At 39.6% G+C, this 25,151-nt stretch overlaps 3 protein-coding genes and 1 long non-coding RNA gene across 6 annotated transcripts; 1 reads left to right on the forward strand and 3 right to left on the reverse strand.

Annotated features, from left to right (window-relative positions):
- Window positions 1-391: 391 nt before the first annotated feature.
- Window positions 392-14,787, reverse strand: LOC144649869 (uncharacterized). 3 transcript variants are annotated; one of them, XR_013569965.1, is made up of 5 exons: window positions 14,614-14,787; window positions 13,066-13,253; window positions 12,359-12,470; window positions 2,418-2,524; window positions 392-1,867 (listed from the first exon to the last, which is right to left on the reverse strand). It is a non-coding gene; the product is annotated as an uncharacterized LOC144649869 (long non-coding RNA). The 3 variants fall into 3 exon arrangements; XR_013569964.1 differs by lacking the exon at window positions 13,066-13,253; XR_013569966.1 differs by lacking the exons at window positions 12,359-12,470; window positions 13,066-13,253.
- LOC144649868 (uncharacterized) lies at window positions 2,998-7,670 on the reverse strand. The gene has a single exon (XM_078509463.1). It carries the CDS (start codon window positions 7,272-7,274, stop codon window positions 4,308-4,310), a length of 2,967 nt encoding a protein of 988 aa, XP_078365589.1. The 5' UTR covers window positions 7,275-7,670; the 3' UTR covers window positions 2,998-4,307.
- On the forward strand, window positions 10,186-12,000 carry LOC144652699 (uncharacterized). Its single transcript, XM_078512748.1, has 4 exons — window positions 10,186-10,341; window positions 10,434-10,508; window positions 10,723-10,881; window positions 11,345-12,000. Exons 1-4 carry the CDS (start codon window positions 10,274-10,276, stop codon window positions 11,664-11,666), a joined length of 624 nt encoding a protein of 207 aa, XP_078368874.1. The 5' UTR covers window positions 10,186-10,273; the 3' UTR covers window positions 11,667-12,000.
- Window positions 14,788-15,570: 783 nt separating the features above from the next.
- LOC144649871 (TNF receptor-associated factor 6-like) lies at window positions 15,571-23,567 on the reverse strand. Its single transcript, XM_078509464.1, has 7 exons — window positions 23,098-23,567; window positions 22,143-22,197; window positions 20,802-20,906; window positions 18,656-18,814; window positions 18,383-18,460; window positions 17,649-17,726; window positions 15,571-17,055 (listed from the first exon to the last, which is right to left on the reverse strand). The coding sequence occupies exons 1-7, from the start codon at window positions 23,397-23,399 to the stop codon at window positions 16,639-16,641; spliced, it is 1,194 nt and encodes a 397-aa protein (XP_078365590.1). The 5' UTR covers window positions 23,400-23,567; the 3' UTR covers window positions 15,571-16,638.
- Between the last annotated feature and the right edge of the window lie 1,584 nt (window positions 23,568-25,151).

Here is a 25,151-nt window from a genome sequence, read left to right on the forward strand (position 1 = left end):
AGTTATTTTTCTTCAATTTTCTGGTGAGAAAAATGTTGATTTAACAAATCCAGACAATTAAAGACAGCAGTATTAAAAATGTTTTCTGTTCCTCTTTGAGAGGTAGATTTTGAGGTTAGAGAAATATTTCTGGTTCAGTTGTAATTTCCTCTTTTGCTGATTAAAGGACCAATTTCACTGTCGTTTGGTTCACTTTTTATGAAATACATACAAGACAATTAGATATCGTTGAATACCAATCGTTGTTTTCTCTTTCTGTACGATTTCGACAGCAAAATTCTCACATTTTGTGAAAGGTTTTTGTGAAATAACTTTATACGATGCTGAAATTCACTGGCATTTATGAAATACCTTCGACAATTTTACTAAACATCAATTTTGACAGCTAGATCTGGCTATTGCTTAGTTTTGTTTTGCAAGAAATTTTAAAATCTTTCATTCATGCAGTGTTTGAATTTTTTGTCTGTTTTTTTTTCCATAATTTTTCCAAAAGAATTAAACATACTTTTAATGATCAATTAGACACAATTACACAACAATTCCGTCGATTGTTTGTTGGCTTTTTGATTTGTTTTGAAAGCGAGGGTTGACTATAGTTAAAAATTTTCCCGCGGATTTTATAAAATCGTTCAATACAGTGTAAAGTTTTGTTATGCCAGCGAGAAGTTTTGTTATTACAAGTAATCGTTTTTTTCTAATAGAAACCGTTTCGTTATTTTGGTCTGTATAACTGTAAATTAAGACGTTTTCACGAGTGATTTTTAAAATCCTCTGAACCAGGCATCAGGATTCTATATACCAAGCTTGCAAATGACAAAAGAACACAGTCGCACGCACGTTGCGTACGTCTTCCCACTCAAAACATGCCAAAGTTCCAAAATTTCTTACACCGATCCGATTTAAACGTACTTACAATGGAAAGTAAAAAAAACTGTTTAGCTAGTTAACCCATGATTTTAACTTTTCCGTCATCATTCAAGAAGCTTGTGTTCTTCTGTCAAATAGCAGATGATAGAGCATAAAGCTGTGAATCTTCTTAAGGTGGCACTGTCGAGTGTTTATAAAAGTCTCAATTCCAATCAAATTCTTAGATGATGAAAAAAGCGTAGCTGGAATGTAACTGTTGTGGTAAATCTCACATTACTTTGCTGAATAAATGTTTGCATTCTGACAAGATGAGCTATGCCTTTTTGCTTGTTTGTTATAATCCAAAGTCTCTTTTTCCGCCTACAGTGCCACCTTAAAGGTCTTACTTCCGTGCAACATTAACTGAAATTGTAACCATGGTAACCGTACCGTGATATTACATGAAGTACAGACCTTGAGGATTAAAGCTTAGTGGAAATTAGTCTGGTTTAATAGTAACATATTATTAACTGTCAAATTACACCCTTCCATTCCTCACAGACGATCACGATATATTTCCCATGGTCAACTGCGATCAAAAAATTTAGAATCAAGACAAATAAAACGAGCATTCAAGGTCTGCATTCCTGTATAAGGTCTGAAAAATGGTGGCTGCGATTGAACTACTTTTACACAAAGTATTTTACAACAATTTTCCAGTTCCTAGCGTTTTCAATTTGCACGACTAAATTTAGACAATCAAGGGAGTATTTTGCCCCATTTTTTCAGTTCCTAGCATTTTTCATTCCCACCACTCGATGCAGACAATTAATACCGATGCGATAAAACCAACTGTGAAATTCCCGCGTTCGTTTTAGACACGTGTTCAGCCATCATTTTTGCTTAAGTTATTTTATAATTTCAAGTTCTTATCTTAGTTCTTCCTCCTGATTAAGTGATTCCAGTTTGTCCGCTTGAATTCTTAACTCTTCTTTCCTCCTAATAAAGTCCACGAGTCTTCCTGAAAAGAGATATGAAAAATTTTAAGATAAGTTAATGCTCAACTGTTGAACATATTTCACAAGCTACGGTACTCTAGCGTGCAGACATTGTTGAGCAACAAGTAAGACTGTATTCGTTGGCTAAATAATCTTACTAACAACATTTTTCAGCCACCGTTAAGTTCCCGACAAAAATAAAATAAAACTTTTGCGGAATTTTTGCCACAATAACGTCCTTATGTTGCAAATTTAGCATACGTTGTTAGCTTTTTCCTGTAATGTCGACTCGATCCTATTTTAAACGCATTTCTAAACCGTATATTATTTCTCTTCAAACGGTACAGAACATTTATTTAAGTCAAATAAAAGATTTCTTCTTCTCCCAGGCCGCCGCCCTCGGTTTATTTCAAACAAAACAAAAGAAACTGCCTTGCTGTTGATTCTTGAGTCGAAGCGACGTTCAAAGCTAACGGCCGAAAGCACACGTGTTCCGCGCGTCAGCGACGTTTCTTATCGTTTAGTTTCTTTGGGGCAAAAATTTAAGTAATATTAACCGAAAGCTGTGCTCACCTTCGGCTAACAATGCGTAAAGCCATCTTTCCAAACGCCAAGCATCTTCTTCCTTCAAGAGTACAAACGTATCCTGACCGGACGACACGTCTTCACACATCCACGACCTGTTTGGTTTGAAGCAAATTCAACAATTTTTCATGAATATGGATTAAGACCCAAGCCAATCGCTGACAAATACGTCACGGATTTGGCGCGGAATTTGTTTGCACGCTTTCTCAGTCAGCCAATCACAAACCGGGAGGCTCCCATGTTTACCCCAACCCAAAATAGCGGACAATTCGCGTGAGAATGCTCTTTATTAACAGTTCACGGTGACCTTGAATGGAAAATTAAAAATAAATTTATGAAAGGTTGGCATCATTGCGAGTTTGCAAGAAGATTGTGGAACTATTTCTATATAGTTTTGAGGAACCTACTTGCTTTTCGCTTCATAGGGTTATTTAGTAGAGCCGTTTTTAACTCGGAAAAGAGTTGTAGTGAGCGAAGTAAATTTCAGTACCTGCATACATATTCATCAACAAGTTTTTTTGAAGTGAAATGTTTTTAAGGGCGTAAGTAAGTTAAGAAGGAAAAGTTCGATGGTTTTCAGTAAGTACGAGGGTGTGTGAGGGGGGAGGGTGGACTCCTTGCTTCCTGTATTTTGTACACCAAGTTTCCGCCCTTTCACAAGTAAAACTCCACCTTCTCTGCAATGATGTACAATTTTTAAAAATATTCATTTCTTCCTCCTGCTTGCTACTACCTAGGAATCCTACTTCTCTTGTTTTTTTTTTCTCCCATCTCCCCTTCCCCCAGCCCCTGCCACGTTCAGAGCATATTACAAACTATAGGTACGCAAGGCCGGCAAGAGTGTTACGTTGTAGGTTGCATAGAATGACCTCGTTAGGCTGTTGGGTGTTGGATTTCAAGAAGTTCAACAAACTAATTCAAGCGTTTGGTTAGGTTACTCAAAATTTGAATAACAGTTCTTCCTGAAGTTTCAATAACACAAGTTTGGCTAGCTAGTCAAGTGGAGGACACGGTTTTGCGTGCGAGAAAAGGAAAGGCAATAAGACAAAAGTTCTCTCCTGAGCAAATGCCAATAAAGCTTGTCTTTACTGAAGTTTTATTTCAAAAATTCATTACTCATTTACTAATATAGCGCTCTTTCCAAGTAATATGGTTTAAAGTCCTTTACATAATTCATGATTCAGAAGAACGATAGGATTACTCAACAGCAAAGTTAAAATGAAGACAAAACTTCGGTTGACCTTCCTTTCAAATAAATCTATTTAAGAAAATTGCGAGCAAAAATATACTTGCCTTCAACGAACGCTAAACTACTCTAAACTCGAAACGCAAACGGGAGACCGCAAAAGTGGGTTCTAAAGCCGTTTGCTCGAAAAAGGAACGTGGTATTTAGTTAAAAATTTAGGATACTTAGGTTCTTAAATAGGTTCTTAATTTGATAGGGGCACTAGTGATCAACACAGATAATAACTACAGGGCACATGTGATATGAAATATACTGTTGTATAAGATAACTATTTAGAATACAGTTTCGATAATAACAATACAGTAAATTTATCTTTCCAAAGTAAAGCATTTTTCTGTATTTTCGTCTGTGCCTTCATTTTTGTAAAAGAACAACCAATTTGAAATTTTAAACTAAATAGGTTCTTATAAAAATGGGGGTTTGAAACTCCACAACATATTTGACGTATTTACTTCTAAAATAATGAATACATGAAATTTATATATTTGAACTGTGAAATGAAGAAATAAATCTTAAGAAGATCCTCGCAGTTATTAACGCAACTTGTACGCAGTTGCGAAGAGAAAGCCCGAAAAAATCAGGCTTGCCGGGATTCGCAGAAGTCAGGGTTCAGTGAAAGTGACCAAAGTGACCTACTGTTCAACAAGTACTATTGTGTCTGCCGTGTTATGAGCCATCTCCATTTCCACTTGTTGACTAGAAGCTACGCTTTCGAGGCTTGTGTCCTCCAATGATTCCCTCTTCGAGGGCAGAGGCATGGCGTAAAACAACTTTTGCCAGAACCACTTGTCACTAGCGCTCACATAGGTGTTAGTTCGCAGGTACGCCTTTATTTCTTTATCTAACTCTGTCATGTCCACATCATCTAACAGAATAATGATGAGGTAATTCATGCGATCTTCCAACACTTTTCGATGAGCCTCACGAAACTCCATCAGACACCACTCGCTCTTTGCGTAGCTGGAAGAAAGCACCACCATCATGCGTTTGCTCTGATCCACGCTTGTCAAAATGTTTTCCACGATTGGAGCACCAACTGTAAAATCGCGGTGGTGAAAGCATAGTTTATAAGGAGGATCGTGAGTTTCTAGTCGCTTTTGTAACGTGTTGACGACCCAGGTGAAATCACTACCGCTGTACGATATAAAGGCGTCGTATACCTTATTTGGATTCGAGTCATCTATGCGATCAAACGGGTGCCAATTGAAGTGGGTGTACATGAAGACTTTTACTTCTCTGTGGTACTTGTACAGAACGATAGCAACAATCATTAGCAACGCTAGCAGACCACCAAGAGAAGAAGCAGCTATGGTTTCTATGGTAACTGTCTTTTCTACGTTCTTTTCCACAGTAGTAGGACAGATGAACTCGTCGTCAGGCACAATGTAAATTGCTTGGCCAAGAGCATTTTCTGAGCTACAAACCACTTTTTCGATGTTTTTTATTCGATGCCTATTCTTCACCAGCCATTGCTTCATCCACTTGGTTGTGCAGTCGCATTTAAACAAGTTTTGGTCCAACGCCAGGGTTGTAAAATTTACAGATTCAATTTCTCTGGGTAAAATTGTCAGTTTGTTGGAATCGATGAGGAAAGTCTCTACACGTTTCAATTTCTTTACTGTGAAGGCCTTCAACCGTTCAACTTTGTTGTTTGTAAGTTTTAAAACAGTCACATTTTCCAGATAACGATATGCTGGGATGTCCTGAATGTCATTGCTTTTCAAATTCAGTTCAATGAGGCCTTGTGGCATTAAGCTTGGTACTTTTGTAAGACTCTTCTTCTCGCAATCAACCACTATCACACCATCAGAGCAGCGTCTCCGGCAAGTGCACTTTGCAGGGCAATTGCGATAGTCTTCTTCTCTCCACTTCCACTGATTTTCTCCAACTTCCAGAATCGATTTATTCCTCAGTTCACGTGGCCAATGACATCGCCAGGTTTCAAACCGTGGTCGTATCGAAGGATACGTTTGCAACAGTTTTCCAATTTCTTGTGCGACAGCGGACATGATGCAATCGCAAGCTAACGGATTTCCACTCAAACTGATTACGTACGCCTTCCAAAGATACAAATACTTGGATTGCCTTGTAGGAAAGATTTTTTCGTCCCGTTTTATCGCGCTCAGTCCCTCGGGATCAACTAACGTGGTGATGTTGTTGTTAGACAAATTAAGAACTATTGGTGGTTTGTCAAGCGGGTCATCGAGTGGTACATTGAGATCATCCAATGCCTTGTCAAGATCTTCAAACGTTAATCGATTAGACGATAGATCGATTAGTTCAATTTTTCTCAGGAGAAATATCCAGGAAGGGAAGGAAGACAGCTTGTTTTCATAGAGGTAAAGCTTTCGCAGAACAGAATCTTCTGGGAAAGGGTTTTCCTCAATTTTTGTAATGCAGTTGGCACCTAAACTCAGCATTTCCAGTGTGTTTAATGAAGTGAACAACCCGTTTGGAATAGATTGTAGTTTGTTATGGTGAAGGGATATTATCTTAATTTTTTTCAGGCCTTGAAATAGTTTTTGTTTAATGACTTGTAAGTTGTTGGATCCAAGAATAATGTTAAGCAAGGAGGTTAAGCCTTCAAACAGATTTTGAGGTAGAGAAGCCAAATTGTTTTTGCTGAGGTTAATCGTTTGAATTCCTTTTAAGTTGCGAAAACACGATGGTCCAACCGCCTTTAAACCATTTCCTCTAAGGCTTAGCTTATGCAAGAATCCACGAAACTCAACGGACGTTAGGTCTTGAATATTGTTGTAGTCTAGATAAAATTCGCGGACGTAAAGGTTGCTTTTAACGTCGAACAATTGCAAAGCAGAAGTATGTGTTCTTCTCAGTCCACGGTAGTATTCAAGTGTGGAGTTATTCCAAGGAAATTCTGGTGGTTCTGTCAGATTGCAGGACACCAGTTTAAGCCTTTGAAGTCGAGGCATTGTAGTTTTCCATTGTTCCGGAATCCTTTTAATCGGCATACGTCGAAAGTCAATCTCTGCCATATTCGGCCAGACGTTCTTGGGGTCGGTAAACATGCCAGGTATGTTTTCAGGAAGACTGTCAGAAGCTATGATACCCGAAATTTCTTTAAAGTCGTTTACAAGACTGTAATTTCCATGAGTTAAATTTGTAATGCCCGATGTACTCGACCATGTCGCTTTATTTCCTTTCAAACCCATTTCTCGGAAATCGGTTGCCTTGGCAAAGACGACAAGGTTTTGCGTCCAAACTTTGCATTCACCCCTGAATGTCAGAGCTAGCAAAATATTTTTGTTGGTTATGTTTCGAGGGTTGATGAAATTGAGCTCAATGCGTGACAGACACCAGAATTCGACACTGATTAAAACTAAAGTATTGTTATCAACTTGAACCGCATTTAAAGCAGTTGTTAAAGCCCAGCTGATGTCAAACGTAAACTTCACCGCAATCTCTTGGCTCATCAGCACACAATTTAGCATCACTCCTTGAAGAACAGTTCCTTGTTTAGTTTCTTGGCCGCTTGATATCTTATATAAATGACATGGTTCCTTGCTTTCCTTCTGACCGATTGAAGTCGTAAGTAAACAAAATAAAGCGGCCAACAACACAACCAAGTATTTACCCATTGTCTGAAATGAATTCAGTGTTAACTTTCCTGCAGTGCCAATGTTATTTTGCGCTGATGTCGCGGTTGAAGCAACTTTGGCAAACACGAGATCCCGCTCTCAGGCTACATAGCTACGCCCTATGACCTCTTTGAGTCCAAAAAATCCGAGGAGTTGATTTGTATCCGTCGAGTACAGCTGAAAGTTAACCCAAGTCCGTGATGTTTGTGCTTCTGTTAACAATGCTAGTGTCTCTGGCAACAAGTTGTACAATTGAACTTGCCGACTGCAAACCGTATTATAACCGCGTGGTTAATCGAAACTGCAAGCCTTTTCTAACAAAGAACAGGAAGTTTTTCCGATTGGCTCGATTATAATCCCTGGCTAAGAGATCTAGTCTATAAATACTTCTGACATACGGCCCTGTTTTAATTTTTCGTCAATACAGATCATTCAAGCTCCTGCGATTGTTCGTGTGCTGTCAAGCATAAGGTTTTGCATATACTCGCAGTATATGCAAAAGGACGTACGTTAGAATAATGTATCGATCCTAATGCTTTTCGATCAGCTTTTCAAACCATAAAATGCGCCCTATAAGAAAACGACAAAGTAAGACCAATAGATGAGTCTCTGTGCCCCATTGTAGAAGAACAAAAGACGGCCGCTAGTGGCCATGCCTAGCATCAATCTACCTCATTCACTCGCTGTATAATATTGTTCACTGCTGGGACGGCTTAAAATTTAGATTTGCATTGCTGAATACTTGTGTATTGTAACCCTGCGATGGAGTAGCATCCCATCCAGGAAGGAGTAGCAATACTCCTAGTCGCTTAATGCTACGGAAACCGGGATAAGCTCCAGCTGTATGGGCCACTTGGTTCGGACACAGACTTTACCTTTTTTATGCTATTGACCACCCCCCCACCCCCCTCCCCGCTCAAATTTCAACGTGTTGTAACGAAAAAATAAAAAAGTTAAGTCCCTTTTTGCAAAGAAACAAACGTATTAGGTTACATATCTTGCTGAAAACAAAACTACAAAACTGAATTGCAAACGTCTGAACCTGTATATAATTGCAAGCAACAACAATATAACAATACTGGAGCGTCCTGGTCTTCGATCACTCGCTAGTATATGTAAAAGGACCGTACGTCAAAATAATGTATCGATCCTAACGCTTTTTTATCAGCTTTTCAAACCATCGCCAGCACGTCGAAAGTGTTCGGTGTAAACTACATAAAATGCGCCCTTGGAAATGACAAAGTAAGACCAATAGATGAGTATCTGCGCCTCTTCAAGTTGTAGAAGAACAAAAGATGGCCGCTAGTGGCCATGGCTGGTAGCATCAATCTAACTCATTCACTCACTGTATAATATTGTTCACTGGAACGGCTTAGAGGTCTTTGGGGAAAAATCAGGGTCGGCCAGGGGGATATACCAATATACCTGAAAAACCTGTACCTTGTATACCCAAAATTTCCCTTCAAAATAATGAAAATACCGAAATTTGGGGAAACGCAGTATACTTTATACCCAAAAAGGCCCAATTTTGGCGTAAAATACTGTATACCCAATTTAAATTCGCCCTGTATACAGCTATTTCGAGAAAGGTTGTCGGAAAAAAAAAAAACATCAAAGCGCACGCGACAAGACCGAAAGGTGGTCTGAATATTCACTGGAATTTTGCATATATTGGCCTAGAAGAAATTAACAAGTTTGTATTTTTGCACGTGGAGAATTTGTTTTTCTTCTGAGGAGGCCTATATCTGTAGCTTTACATTTACTGTCGCATGTCTTTGAGTAAGGAAAAATTCTTCTTAACTTCAGAGGGTCTAAACGTACCTTGTTTCTACATGTCTGAAAAGAAAGAAAACCTGAAAATTGCGCTTATTTTGTTGTTATATCTCATTAGTACTCAACACGTGCAGTAGCTCAATACGTCTACCCATACTACCTTTAGAGATTGGCTTGTGCAGTTTTGTGCTTTTTTCCGACAACGTTTCTCGAAATAGCTGTACTATATACCCCAAAACCCTGGTAGACCCTGAAAAATAACTAAAAAATCATAATCATCTTATCTCCTAGGCATTGTACTGTTCTGCTTAAATAAACATACCCAACCTTCAACATTTGAATATCAGTTTGCAAGTCTTAACTTTTTCCGCGAGCCCGTAAGATAAGTAAAATTACAATTGAAGAGTAAAAATAAGAGATTTGTTATCCAAAGTTTTCTTCCAAACTTTGACTTGGCACTCTAAAATGTAAAACTTCAATAATCCCTCGTTAATGTACGAATAAAAATAATTGTAGCCGATAACAAGGGTTTTTCGCTTAAATGACAGGCCCGTAATGCCCTGGGTGCCAGAGGGGTTTTTTCAGTTTGCGGCGACAAAGAGCGGCGAAGCCGCGAAAAAACCCTCTACCCTACCCAAGGTTAGTCCAGTTCCTGAACTCTCTCTTCCACGCGCCCTTTATAGGGGCTGGATCCAGGCACGCCTGGGTTCAGCCCCTATAGAGGGCGCGCGGAAGAGAGAGTTCAGGAACTGGACTAACCCAGTTCTAAGAGGACAGACCATGAACGTAATGACGCTCCTGAAGATATCTAATCGCCGTAACCGTTCATCAGTAAGAGGCCTAAAATGTGTGCAGGGAAGGCTCGTTAAGTTAACTCGCGAAAGCAGAATAACGCGCGCGCCGCAACAACAGATGAACGTAAATAAGAAACGCATTAATTTAGTAAAATTAATAAAAAAGAGCGAAAAGAAAAAAAAAATACTCCTTTTTCCAGCCGAAATAACCCGTAAGAAAACATGATTTTTCTGTGTTTTTTGACAAAAAAAACATCCCCCTTTCAAATTCTTTACATTTACCTGAAATAACCTGCGCGTGCACGAGCGCGCGCGCGTGTCGTGTTTCTAACATCACAATAGTTCCTGTTTACGTAAACACATTCAGTTGAGGAAGGTGTGGAAGGTGTGCGTTAAATGTTCTCCTGATATTTTACTCTTAAATTTGCCAGTATGGGTGTTTTACGATTCTTCAGACGTTTAAACTGTTTTGGTTCCAGTTTAAGAAAAGTCAAGTCCAGGTATGAATCGTTTCAGACGCTTGTTAAGTTAATTTTTTTTAGTTCTTTGTAGCTGTTGTTTTTATTAATGACGGGAACTCTTTTATCCACAGAAGAAAAATGGAAACTGAACTTTTCAATCTGCATGAAACGATGAGAATAATTGAAGAAGATATTCAAGCTACAAAGTAAGAAATGAAAAAAATCGTTCACTAAATGTGCGATGTTTTAGTCACTTCAAAGTGACACGATCTTTTCGTTCACAAACTTTAACGGAGAAAGCCAAAATAACTGCTCCCCTGTGATCTTAAACTATCCTACCAATTGATTGAACACTCATTAGAACTTGGAAATGGAAAATCAAACTTCATAAAATCAAGATTGTTTTATGTTCTCACACAGGGACACTGTAGAGGAATGCAAGCAGCGACAAAGAGCTGCAGAAGAAAAAGAAGAGATGACGAGAAACACCAGAAGTCATCTGATGGCTCAAGTACAACTCACTGAGAGTAGACTGGGGCGAGCCTTAGAAAAGCGTCAAATGCTTATGTCTGAGATCATGTGAGTATGAAGAACGTTACTGGTCACGCCATCTCTTACGTGTTTGTGTAACGCATTATTAAATTTGTTAGAATTAGAGTATTACAGTCAAATCATGTGAAACATGAAAGCAAGGTCTCAATAGAAGAACTATTTCAGCACAAAATTAATAACTCGGTAAAGTAAAAAAGTAAAATTTTGCCAGTTCTGTAAACAATTATGATGTTATACAGAACGTTTTTAACGAGGCTGGAACTGAAATTTGTCTATTAAATTCCACCCGAACAAAGAAGAAAGCAAACTGCTTAATAAGAAGAGATAAAAAACCCCAAATTCCTAAGCAATTTACAGGAAAATACATTATCTTTTATCTGTATGTGACTTTTATTTCTGATAATGATTTCAAGTAATATAAATTATTCCACACAGTTATTCCAAGTTAAATTAATACACTCCCTCAATAACACGATTTTTGTCTTCACAGTGAATGTGGCATTCGTAAAATGGCGCTGGAAGAAAAACTGCAATCCATGGAAAGGAAGGCAAATTTCTTTTGGAATGATATGCAGCGCGGTGATCCAAAGGAAAGCACCAAAAAATGGCGGGAAAATCTGCGTCGAGTGCGCTCACTGAATGACACGAACAAGGCGGTGCCCCAGCCGCCCCTGTTTCCCATCCGGGACTTTGATGATAATGAGTTGAAAGTATGGGCAGACTGGGCCTCTCAAGAACTAAGCTGTGATGACGTCATCCCAGAGACAGAAAATTGGGAAGAAAGTGTTGCAATCACAGAAACTTTCCTTTGAAAGAAAATACTGTGTTCTTTTGTGTGTGAAAAAAATGTGAACTGTTTGTTGTTGTTTCAAATGAATTTAGAGGTGCAAAGCAGTACTAAATTTTTATGACTGTTTTTTGTTAAAAAATGTAAAAAAATTGTACAATTAAAAATTTACTTTTCTAGTTAAATAGTAACAGAAATGACAAATGACAAAGGTGTATAAATATTAATCATAAAAACTTACAGTGATACAGCTTAGTCAATGTTGTTCCATGGTATTTTGTTTTATAACTGATATCCACCCCCAGTGAAATAATCAAGTTACAACATAATAGATATCCAACAAATAAACTCTGTTCAAAGTTGCCTTGGCGATTGTTGTAATCTGCTTAAAGAAAAGTTACTAACTGACAATAATGTTGCATAGAATGCCTGTGTTAAACTGCATGACCACTGGTGTTGTCGTGGGAAACTTTAAAAAGACAACCATGTTGGTGTAGTTCCAGAAAATATCTATACCCATAGGGTATGATTTTTATAAAATAATCCTAATAAAAGTTCTTGCCAAAATCTCTCTATCAAAAAAGTCAACCAGAAAATTTCTAACCCCATTTAAAGAAGTCCCAAGTCGGGGAATTTCAAACCCCAAAAAGGTGTTTTTGGAGCAACAGCACACATGCAAGAAAATCTTAAACAATTACACAACACGTCCTGACTTACCAATCATTGAATTCTGGTGTGTCAGTCAGCTGTTGTTACTGCAGGCATCACCATGTTTTCCTTTCGAGTTATCATTCACATGGCAATGTTATTATCTTCAAGGATGTCCCAGCTAGTTGAAAAAGAAAACAACAATTAAATGGAGCAAGTGTTTATTGATTCCAATTATTTTTTAATAAGTAATGCAGGGTCATAACCAGGTATATGGGATCAGGGATCACAGCCTCGGGATCGGGATCATGGACCTGGGATCCCGGGTCACAGGTCATGGCATGTCATGGGATCCGGATCGGCCAATCAGATGGGATCAGAATGGAATCAGGGATCAAATGTTGCCACATTTTGGGGATCAGGAATCAAAATTTAGAGCTAAAATTTGGGATTAGCAATGAAAAATATACCTGGTTACAACCCTGAGTAATGTGAAGAAGAAATTTAGCTTGTTTAAACTGCCAGTGTTTCACCCCAGATACCCTGACTCATTTACACATCATCATCTTGTCATCAATTCTGCCATCAGCTGTGCCCCTCACTGCTTGATGTAGTGGTTAGGGTGTTTACTTTTTATCAGGGGGTACCAGGTTCAAACCCTAAAATCCCTTTCTTCTTCCTTACATTACTGTCACGGGAAGCAACAAGTGGGCTTGTACCAGCAGGAATTTTTTTACCCTGGCTCTTTATTCTGTCTTAATTCTGTTTATGCATACCTGCCAACTCTGCAGGTTTTCCTGGAAGTCTCCAAGTTTTTCATCAAATTCCCGGTCTGATTTTTGGATAGTATTCATACATTGTCTTAAATGATATCCTTACAATGCAGGTTTTTAGACATCTCTAGATTTTTGTACTCTGGGGGTTGGCAGGACTATGTTTATGGCCCTATTCCTCCAGAGAAGAGCTAGAAAATAAGTCAAGAAAGTCAAATTTAATTCTGTCAAAGTAAAAGTAAAAAACTTTATCCCCTTGGTTGAAGTCAAATATTTGAGAAGAAATTATGATTTATTAAAATAAGACAGCATTTAACTTAATTTTAAGGGATGCTTACTGCATGGGATTAAAATAATCATTATATTGCTTGCACAATTACACTACACAACCAATTCAAGTGTGAGACTATTATGCAAGAAAGCTAATCCCAGGACATATCGCTATAAAAACCTCCCAGGGGGGGGGGGGGGTACTTGGGACTTCAAGTGACGGGCATCTAGGGCATCCAACATTACCCAAAAAAAACCCTAGATCAAAAATTGACCCCTCCTGGAATCCAAAATTTAAAACCCAAAAATCGATCATCCCCGTCACTTGAAATCCTGAGTACCCCCCTGGGGCTAACCTACTGACCTAAAAGTGCTAAAAAACTACTGCTAACAACTAACCACCAAAAATTATTAACTGCTAACCACAGTTATTCCAGTAGTCACCAGCAAATATAACTGATGCGTTTCTCTTTCTCTGCACGTACATGATGGTACTACTATGGGGTATTACATTGCAGCATGAATAATAATGAATAATTTAATTTAAGGAGGTTGATAACAGTTTCAAGCACTTTCCAGCTCTTATACTTTGATGGGTTAATGCTACAAATCTTTATCCATTGTTGCTAAAATAATGATATTAGACAAATGCTAATTATTGGTTATTTTCTTGACAACACCGGTCACCATAGCAAAAGAATGACATGTTAAAAACGCCCTTAATTTTAGCTTTTAGTGCTTATATTATTATCTCAAAAATGAGCTCAGTGACACTTATTAAATAGATTTAGCCAAGCCTAAAAGCGGAGCACCCTGGTTGTTTACTTCGCCCTTTTCGAAAAACTGAATTTACTGACCGATAACAGGAAAAAATATAGCACTTGAGCCCACGATTTAATGAAATCCATTACTTGGTCAGCAGTAAACTTCAAAAAAACATTCGACCTTGATGAGTTCTATATGTGAGTCTGTGATATTGTCATGTGATACTGGTCAGCGGATACCTTGTTTTGACAGCTGTCAATTGACCATGACATGGATGTCCAATACCAAAGATGATGTTGTCGTCACTAGGGCGCACGCGCCGGCGAACTATGCCGCTAGCCATGAAAAACCAAAAGCGTGGGTCTGTTAATTTTCTATGGGTATGGGGCTCTGCTCTGCGGCCCTGGGAGCTAGCTCCGCTATGATCAGCATGATACAACTTTTTGCAAAGCTAAAGAAATTTCCTGGGGGACAGTTTCAGAGCCACCTTAAATTTGTGACAATAAAGTTACTTACCATTAGATTTCGTGACTCAACACTTGTTGAGATCGGAACTTAGCAGATACTGTCTGCATTCCAAAAAAAAAAAAAATACGCATTTGGGGAAGAGTAACAGTAACTCGAGGATCACAGTCAGGGATAACAGCTCTTTCGCTTTCTTTTCGCGTCGATTCGCGCATGATTTGCGCCATCTTGGAATGCAGGTGAAAGCCTGGAAACGACTAATGCAGCTTCGTTCCCAGTCTCTTTGGTGTGCGGGGTTTACCCTGCAAACAAGCAAAGTTACTATCGAGAAGCAAAATTAAAGGAGTTTAAGAATTTTTTAGAAACATTTTTAAGCTTATTCACAAAGCCCAATATTGGAGTCAGAAAAATAAATTTTTCCTGAGATCTGAATCCAGGATACTTAGTAAATACCCAGCGTCTATATACCTGGCAGACGGGAACGGTCAAACTTATAGATTCTATGGTCTGCTGAAGCTCGTAAAAATCGCCAAGTACAAAACTGAAATGATTGAATCGCTTGGTACTTTCAAACAAAAATAGAACACTATCATAAGACGTGAACAAAAATTGCCATTAAGAATCTGTAAAAACTGTAAAATAGCTCAAAATACTAACATTGACACAATGTCTTGTTGCATGCAAACCCCGTCCTTTTCTTTGAGAGATTCTGATTAAATGCACGACGACAGAAGAAGGAGGAAGGGGAGGATGGGCGAAGAAGTGATTGCCCTGCCCTCTTTTCTCCGAACATAAATAGAAGAGGGGATTTCCCCTCTACTAACCATGCTCCGATAAAAAGGGCGTAGTTCAATCAGCTAATATATTTTGTGTATGTTGCAACAGTCAGAAAGTCTGCATAGTTAAATGCATATTTTGCGCTACCTTTCTTAATAAGGAAAACGTTGGCTGCAGTTTCTCTCAGTGATTAAATTAATTATAAATAAACATTATGCTCTCAACAAAGGCTACGTTTAAGACAATTTATTCACACAAAAGCGTCTATCTCAACTCAAACAATACTGTTAAAATTGTTTCTTTCCAATGAAAAACTAACACGTACAAAACTAAAATAGAACGCAATGAAAACATATTTGCCTTTGGTCGCTTCACTCGTTCCTGGACGTTTTACCTATGTTCAGCCAAATATTTTCTCGTCCAGCCTGATATTATACAACACAATAACGATATAATCAGTCAAGAAGGATATTTTGCAACGCAATAAACAGTATATGCAATGGCCGTTTTTATGCTAGAGACGTTAAAGCTGTCTTAGACGTTAAAGCTGTCTCGAGACGACATTAACGTCTAGTATAAAAACGGTAAATAAGACAGACGCCTTTAACGTCTGATGGCTTTAACGTCTTTTCGTAAGAGCGTCTGAGCGACGCTCTTATCGGACAGCTTTAACGTCTCAGACGTTAAAGCCGTCTAGTATAAAAACGGGACGTCGTTAACTAGTATAAAAACAGTAAATAAGACAGACGCCTTTAACGTCTGATGGCTTTACGTCTTCGTGTCCAGTGTTCTCCGAGTGTCGAACCCAGTCTTTTTTTTTATTTTCTTTTGAAAAGCTGTCTACTAGATGCGTCCCGTTTTTATACCAGACGCCTTTAACGTCTTAGACGTTAAAGTCGTCTGACGACATTATCGTCTCTAGCATAAAAACAGCCAATGTCTTACTACTATTACTTATACCACACTAGCGTTCCATACAACGGTCTGTCAACTCTTCACACCGGTTGTTCAGAGTTGTATTTAAAGTTAACCATCTCTGAATTCAACAATAATGATTTGTATTAGTCAAAAATTACAACTAAAAATATGGGGTAAAACTGCTTTTAAGCACATAAGAGGAATTAATAAAACTTAGTGAGCGTTGATCCATTTTCATTTTCAAAAAATTTAAAACCACCGGGTTGCAATTTTTAATAGTAGCACTATTAAGCTTCTTTCCCAAAATGGGATGCTAGTCCATTATGATCTAGATGACAATATAAATTTACAACGTTTTTTTTTCATCTTCTATTAGCCATTTTAAACCCATTTCCATTGTTTCCTTGCCGGGCTCCCGTCCGTGTTATTTCTACTCGACTTCCTGGCATCGTCACTTGTACGCTTTGCGGATGATTGCAATGTCCGCCTTTCAACTGACAGCCTCTGTTCTGATGCGCTCTTTTCGAGTTTCCTGGTTAAATCTTCGATCTGTTTCACCTGCTTGGCATTCTGTGCCTCCAGTTTCTTTACAGCCGTCGACAGATCGCGAATCTGTTCACGAAATTCAGTAGAAGACTGCGTGAGCTTTGCATTGACTTGCTGGACCTTGAGGAATTTTTGACGCAGATCTTTCAAGTTACCGAGCTCTTGCTTCGTCTCGACCAATGAGTACCAAGTCAACCATAAGTGATTATCCACGCTGGTTTCCATGTGTCTGTTGAGATGAGCTCTCTTGTCCTAACAGTGAATAACCAGACAGGAATTAAAGTTGAACTGATCGAGTCTTAGAAAGGAGAGACTTCCAAGGGGGGGGGGGGGGGGGTGCGTCCCATACTGTAAAAGCTCTCTGAAGAGCCCCTTCGCTTTTGAACCCGCTCTCCAATAATCCTCCGTCTATAAGGTCAAGTTTTTAATAACGGACCCTCTCTCTCTCTTTAGCCCCCTTCCCCGCTTCCTAGATGATATTCATAAATCAAGTCTATTTATAAAAAAGGAAACAATGTACCTCTTCGCCCTTTTAAAGGTATTTCTCCACAAAATTTATTTGCTGTTGTTGCTATTTTGTGAAAATGCATCACATTTTCGAATCGTGCCAGTAGATAAAGCGAAATCCTGTGTTCACGATATAACAATGTTAGCTTTGTTTTTGGCTCGTCAGAGCAAATTTATAATCGGAGAGAATTAAAAATCTACCGCTGAAGCTGTACATCAGCTTCTCAAGAATCGAATAATGTACAACGTTAATTTGTGCCAAACCTACGTTACTACTATTGAATATTAACGTATTTAAGACAGCATTTATGTATGTTTAATTTATCAATTTCACAAACCTTGAAAGGACACCCGGCCTTGGCATAAGGGCAAGTCACTTCTGTCAGTGGGCAATGATTGGAAATATGACTGTCCATCTGTTGAGGTAAAAGAAGAAAATGCTATAAACCACGAGTTTAATGCAATAAAGAAACGCCACTTATTAGAACTCATCGTAAGTAAAAGACCGGGTCTTAACGCTTTCAACTTGATAGAGCAAAGTATCCGTATTAGAGAAGTCACCACTATGACGTCACTTTTGACTTCACTGACAGCTTAAAGTATTTACTAACTCGAAATGTTCTGCAACGCAATGCTGCAAATCAAGAGATCCTCTCTTGAGCAAATCTGAAAACGTCTATAAGATGAATAAAGCGTCACTTTGTTGTTTTGTAACCACAAATAGGAAATTGAATTACGAACGCAAATTGTCATCGCCTGATCACCGGAGTGTCCGTAATAAAGAGGTTAAGTTTTTATGAATTTGTTCACTGGGGCCGAGATTTAGTGCCCGTTGTCCGTATGAGCTAGAGAGGGTCCGTATTAAAGAGGTTTTTTCAGAAGAAGATATATGAGAATTTTGTTGGGACATCAGAGATTATCCGTAATAGAGAGGTATCCGTACGGAGAGGTTCGACTGTAGTTTTAGCGTATTTACCTTGTTATCGCACGGAAACCCTAAAAACGCTTTTAAAAACGTACATCAAAGTTCGCACTATATTTAAGCTGTTTCTTATTTTATAGTATACCGTACCTCTTCTCTGGGTATTCGTAAAGCTCCACAGTTGTTTGTGCAGATGATAGGAAAGCGATTGCAGCAAATCTCGTGGATCTTTGTTAAAAGAAGAAAGGAAGAGGATAGAAATTATTTAGTGATGAATATGCTAACATTTTACAATTAAGAGAATTGGCTAGTTTGTTCCGCAATCCATTTACTCTTGATTATCATGATAAATGACAGCAAGGTTTGGAACATGAATGCCTTTGCAAGATTAAGATTATTTAATTTAATTGTAACATTTATTACCTCTTTCCTGGCAAAACGGTAGTTATCATGACAGAACGTACACTCCACCATTCTCTCCGGACATTCTTCTTTGCAGTGAGTCTCTAGATTCCTTCGCTGTATATCGGTCCCACAATCAGTACACCTTTCTTCTTCGTAAGGACACGCTTTTTGGTGTTCCTGAGGAAATAAATATCAGTTTCTGTTTCTGCCAAATTATTTTCTAAACAAATACACTTAAAAAAAACTTCTTGGGCCTAGTGACTTTCTTATACACCATTTTAATAAGTCGAGACACTATTTTGAGTATTTAACTTTCCGCGAATGACGTTGTTAATGAAATATTCATCTGCGCCTCAACGTATTAAAATGAAGTATCTGCCATTTGCTGTTTTCACCGTTCCCATAATATATCTTGTTTACCCCCCAACATTTTTGCATAAGCATTGTTTCCAATTTCTCTTGGGATTTACAATGATGTACAATCGTCCCAAGAGAAATTGAAAACAATGCTTATGCAAAATTTTTGGGGGGTAGACAAGATGTATTATGGGATCGTGAAAAAAGCGAATTGTAATAAGCCGAGGTGTCATTTTAAATATTTTATTTATGACGTCATTCGCGGAAAAATAAAACTTCAAAATAGCCCCTCGACTTGTTAAAATGGTGTATACAATGCAAGGGTACCTTAAATTAATTCTCAGTACCTGCTTGACTGACTGACTGACTGACTGGCATGGCTGACTGACTGACTAACTGGCTGGCTTACTGACCGACTGACTGGCTGGCTGACTGGCTGACTGACTGGCTGACTGGCTGACTGGCTGACTGGCTGACTGACTGGCTGACTGGCTGACTGGCTGACTGGATGACTGACTGAATGACTGACTAACTGGCTGGCTTACCGACCGACTTACCGACCGACTGACTGGCTGGCTGGCTGGCTGACTGGCTGACTGGCTGACTGGCTGACTGGCTGACTGGCTGACTGGCTGACTGACTGACTGGCTGACTGGCTGACTGACTGGCTGACTGGCTGACTGGCCGACTGGCTGACTGGCTGACTGACTGGCTGACTGACTGACTGGCTGACTGAGCTGACTGGCTGACTGGCTGACTGGCTGACTGGCTGACTGGCTGACTGACTGACTGACTGACTGACTAACCGACTGACTAACTGGCTGGCTTACTGACCGACTGACTGGCTGGCTGGCTTACCGACCGACTGACGGGCTGGCTGGCTGGCTGACTGACTGGCTGACTGGCTGACTGGCTGACTGGCTGGCTGACTGGCTGACTGGCTGACTGGCTGACTGACTGTCTGACTGTCTGACTGGCTGACTGGCTGACTGGCTGACTGGCTGACTGGCTGACTGGCTGACTGACTGGCTGGCTTACTGACCGACTGACTAACTGGCTGGCTTACCGACCGACTGGCTGGCTGGCTGGCTGACTGGCGGACTGGCTGACTGGCTGACTGGCTGACTGGCTGACTGGCTGACTGGCTGGCTGACTGGCTGACTGGCTGACTGGCTGACTGGCCGACTGGCTGACTGACTGGCTGACTGGCTGACTGGCTGACTGACTGACTGGCTGACTGGCTGACTGACTGGCTGACTGGCTGACTGGCTGACTGGCTGACTGGCTGACTGGCTGGCTGACTGGCTGACTGGCTGACTGGCTGACTGACTGTCTGACTGTCTGACTGGCTGACTGGCTGACTGGCTGACTGGCTGACTGACTGGCTGGCTTACTGACCGACTGACTAACTGGCTGGCTTACCGACCGACTGGCTGGCTGGCTGGCTGACTGGCGGACTGGCTGACTGGCTGACTGGCTGACTGGCTGACTGACTGGCTGGCTTACTGACCGACTGACTAACTGGCTGGCTTACCGACCGACTGGCTGGCTGGCTGGCTGACTGGCGGACTGGCTGACTGGCTGACTGGCTGACTGGCTGACTGGCTGACTGACTAACTGGCTGGCTTACTGATCGACTGACTGGCTGGCTGACTGGCTGACTGGCATGACTGACGGACTGACTGACTGGTTGACGGATAGATGGATAGATAGACGAGAGGACAGACAGCATGAAGGAAGAAAGGAATGAACGGGAGAGGATCAATGGAAAGATATATCAGGAATGGATAAAAAAACGCTAACTTACCTCTGCATGTCGTAGTTGACCAATCCAGTTACATCCTGTCTCGTGCTGCTTACATTTAACGCGAAGACACAAAATATCTCGGGCCCAGGCTTTGTCAGAGTAGAACTAAGAAGTTAGAAGCACATAATTAGCCGTTACACGTTGGTCACTCTTGGGTTAAACGCAACGATGGTGGTTTGCAAAATAGCCTTTGTCTTTCAAGGAGCCAAGTTCTGTTTTCACCAGGAACGCGGACTCTGAGGCCTATTTCTGAACATGCACAGAGTTTTTGATTGAAAGCCAATCAGATTTAAGCATAAATTACCGGAAGTCCTTGAATCTGACTCCTCGTTCATGGTGCTGTCAGACCAAACAAAAGTAAAGTAGGTTGTGCAGAGACGATTGGTAGCTGTTCAGCCCTTTCTTTTGATGTTGCTTGAACGCTTGCACTCACAGCCTGTGTATTTAATGCGCCGTTTTTACTGGCACTTTGGCAGCATGTTTCGAATTGATACAATGAGATTTTAATAGCCCGGCACATTAGATCGGACATAGATAGCTTTTTGTGCGTGGGTTAGAATGTTTGTATGAGCCTGATCACCTGATCAACAAACTGATCTACAATTTTGGAATGTTTTATAGAGCCGCGACGGTTGCCAGTATAGCATCTGGCACTGCAGCGTGCCGTCCAAATACCTAAATTCTGAAAACAAACTCTTCTCTGATATCTTTATCTACATCACGGACAACACATCTTGAAAAAAATTGGAAATTTTTTTCAAGTTTGTTGTTCGAAATCCGTCTTAATCTTCGTCGGTCGAATCTATCCTTGGTTATTTTCGTGTTTCTATTTCTCCGTTGTTTTTCTTTGTTAGAAAACTATTATTTTGAGGTTTCCTTCAATTTGGAACTGAACAGAAAAATAATTTAAAATATTGTGACATTGCTCCTTTAAGCGATTGACGATGTTTCTTGCGGCTCATCAACGAGAAGACTTCAATATATTAATTTTTTCATTTCAGTATTCGAGCTAAGATTTTCCCGAAACCGTTGTTAAACCAGTTCAGTTGAATGTTTGTATTCCATCCCCCACTACTTCCCACGCAAAGTATCACGAAAAGCTAAAAATCAACAGTTTAGTTTTCAAACTCCTACTATTGACTTAATCTCCCAAAGGGGTTCCCTTCAAGCCCCCCTCCTACGCTCATGATATTTCCATATAGTATTTCCCGTTTCGGTGACTCGAAAGTGTTCCGGGATGCGTTCGCCAGTTATTCGTGGTCGACTCGTGGTTACTCGTGGTTTCTAGTGCTTTACATGACATGAGAAAAGTTACTCGTAAATTTATGTTTTAATACTTACGCCTCCTTTTGCCTTGATCTTTAGCCGATCATTTGGACAAACTGGATTTTCACTCCTGCAAAACGTTTAAGAGAAAAAAAGAACAATGCTTTCAAATGGACAAGCCAATGATTCCGCAACTAACAATCTATTTTTCCGCGTACAAGAAATGTTGATCTCTAATGTTTTATCATATTTATCGTGTGATTTTACTTTTATACATGATTGAATTCTCGATTTGAGTTTCATAGATATATTTCTCAACTGGCTCATTAATAAATCATAAAGCAATTAATACAAAGAAAATCACACGCCGCCAGCGTTTGAGCTTTCGATTTTTAAAATTCTCACATAAAAAGAGTTTATCTGAAGAGATAAGTCAAACACATAGAAATATTCGCTTGAATAATTGATTATCAATACGTAAACGAGCGAACATAAGCGGAAGACAAGTTTAGGTAAGCGGTTTTTAGTACCGGAAGTACGTATGCCGAAATAAATGTTTTCAAACATTGCAAAACATGTAAAGGAAGAATCTCATTATATAAAGTATAGAGATTTATTTCGATGCATTTCAAAGTGTTTTTACCTTCCTAGAACGAAACTTGTGATCTAAATGGACTAAGCGACGAAAACGACGGCGATCTAATGTTCGAATTTAAAATTAAATGACGAGTCAAGTTGTATTGTTTTTCCGAACTGAATGCAAAAGAATATTCATGCAAATATTCTCGAATAAAAACCCTGGCTTGCCGACGAATTTGAACGAGGGGCACATATTCATATTAGTATTAGTGGCAAAGGCGACAGAAAAGAATAAAAAAAATCAATAATTATTCATCTGACTGCTTTGAAATCCATTTGAAAGATGATACGGTAAGTGCAGTTGGTAACACTTCCTTGAATCGAATATTTCATAAAGATTCCACGCTGAAAAAGCTTGCCCCAAATACAAGCTAAAAGACAGAAGAAATACCTTAGAATTCCCTCCAAGCAATCTTTACAAAATCGATGGCCACACTCAGTCGTTTGTACAGCATCTCTCATGGGCAGCAGACACACCGGACATGTTTGGCTATCTAAAATTTTGTCAACAAATTCATAATCGTAGCCACCAAATGTCGGTCGCGTTTCCTCGTCTTCCTCGTCGCTGCTACGAACATCGTAAACATCAATGAAATCGGACTCGAAGTCTTCTTCAGATTCCTCCTCGTCGCTATCAGATCGACCGAGAAAATGATCGGCGAAGAGAACAAACGCTCTTCGCCTCGCGTCCATCGCACGCGAAGCGAATTTGAATGTGAAAAGTGTTTGCGGAAGTTAAAGCTCTTTTCACTATTGCGTGACGCTACGCTTGAATAGTCTTGCCGACGATCGCGAATTTTAATCAAGCTGTCACGCAAAGCCTAGAGAAGATCATTTTTTCGGATGAACAAAGTTGCCTTCAATCCGAAGAACCTAACTAATACAGCTTTTTAATGTAAAGAAAAGCATAAAGGATGGAAAACGAAGAAAGAATAGTTTTTAAAGACTGGGGAAGATAATTTATAAAGGCCGATTCTGAACGAAGACAGGATATTCAGCTTTGAAGATGCGTAATACGTGACGCAGTTTATTGTCTCGCGTTTGCGCGACTGTTCTGCATAATGTCTGTGACGCAGCATTTTAAACGCCTCTCAACACAAGAAACAATGAGAACTGAACTGAGCTAAAACAAATAACTTACCTTATTCTTACCTATTTTCGCGAGAACTGTTTTATGCGATTTCAAAATAATCGCAAAATTTAATACGCGCGAAAAAAAAAATTACGCGAAATTTAAACACGCGAAAATTTATATGTTCGGAACTACAGCTATCTACCTTTAAAAATATCTTCCCGTCGTATCTTTTGAGTAGCCTCTTTCCTCTGATTACTTTTTCGAGCTTGTAAATTGGCCAAAACCTCTGAGTACATTCAACAAAGTTTCCGTTTGCAGGCTCCTTTTAGTTACATTTAGCCAGACCTTTGTATATTTCTAGTGGTTTCTTAGTCTTTGACGACTGATCCATAAAGAACTAACAAAATCGCGGAACTTTATACACTTTTTCTTTAATTTTTCTTGCAAAAATTAATACTCGCGAAATTTTAGTAAGAAAAAGGTATTTTATGTTTTCAGCTATGATCTATCTTAGTTAAATTTCACTTTTTCATATTCATACAGACGAAGACAAGAGAACCCCTGGGAGGATCTAGGAGGAGTGATTCTCACGGCCGTTTTTCGTACCTTTGGGGTAAAATTCCTGACCTGGGTGGGGAGTCAAGATCTCGCAGGCCAACGAGCTCGAACGAGCTTTAACTTGGGAGCCTATTTGTAGGCTAGATCTACTCGTTGTTTTTCAATCAGTACTCTTAGGAGTGAAATTGAATTCGCACGACGCTGGCAAAACGAGATCTTAGTACCTTTTAGAAGATCCGGCCCTTAAAATTTCCGACCGGACGTTCATCCCTATCAATTTTATGTAAAAATCAACCCCCGATCTCCGATTGGATGAGAACAAGCCTTAAACAAGTGTCAAAATTAACGGAAGGAAATCAACCAAGACTCGACGGCTGAGGTTGGTTTTCTGTAAAAGCTATTTTGCGCGAGAAACAATCAGGTGTTAATTTTTGCTCTTTACTCACGCTATGCATTGTTGGGGAAATTTTTACGCAACAACTTCCTTGCCAGTGTCTCTGTTCGTGTTTCAATCCAAGATGGCGGCCACCGCGCTAAAAAGTGAAACATGTCTTTCTGATGCAGCATTTTTTTCTTTCGACTTATGCAGTATGCTTCTGAAGTTTTACCTCTTTATTATAGACACGCGCTTCCAGCTCCAAGGAAGTTTGTCGCGATTCAATTTCTCCCGTACGTTCGGGCGCAAAAACACGTACAAGCAGTCCATTTTCTGGCACAATGAACCGAAGATGCCATTGATTTTTGTGGGATTGGTTTAAAACTATTGGCAGTGCTAGCGATTTAGCCATGTAAATAGAGCTTTCTCATTTTCA

Source organism: Oculina patagonica, chromosome 4 (assembly GCF_052425735.1).
Source record: "Oculina patagonica isolate OP01 chromosome 4, crgOcupat, whole genome shotgun sequence".
In the NCBI taxonomy this organism is placed as follows: Eukaryota; Metazoa; Cnidaria; class Anthozoa; order Scleractinia; family Oculinidae; genus Oculina; species Oculina patagonica.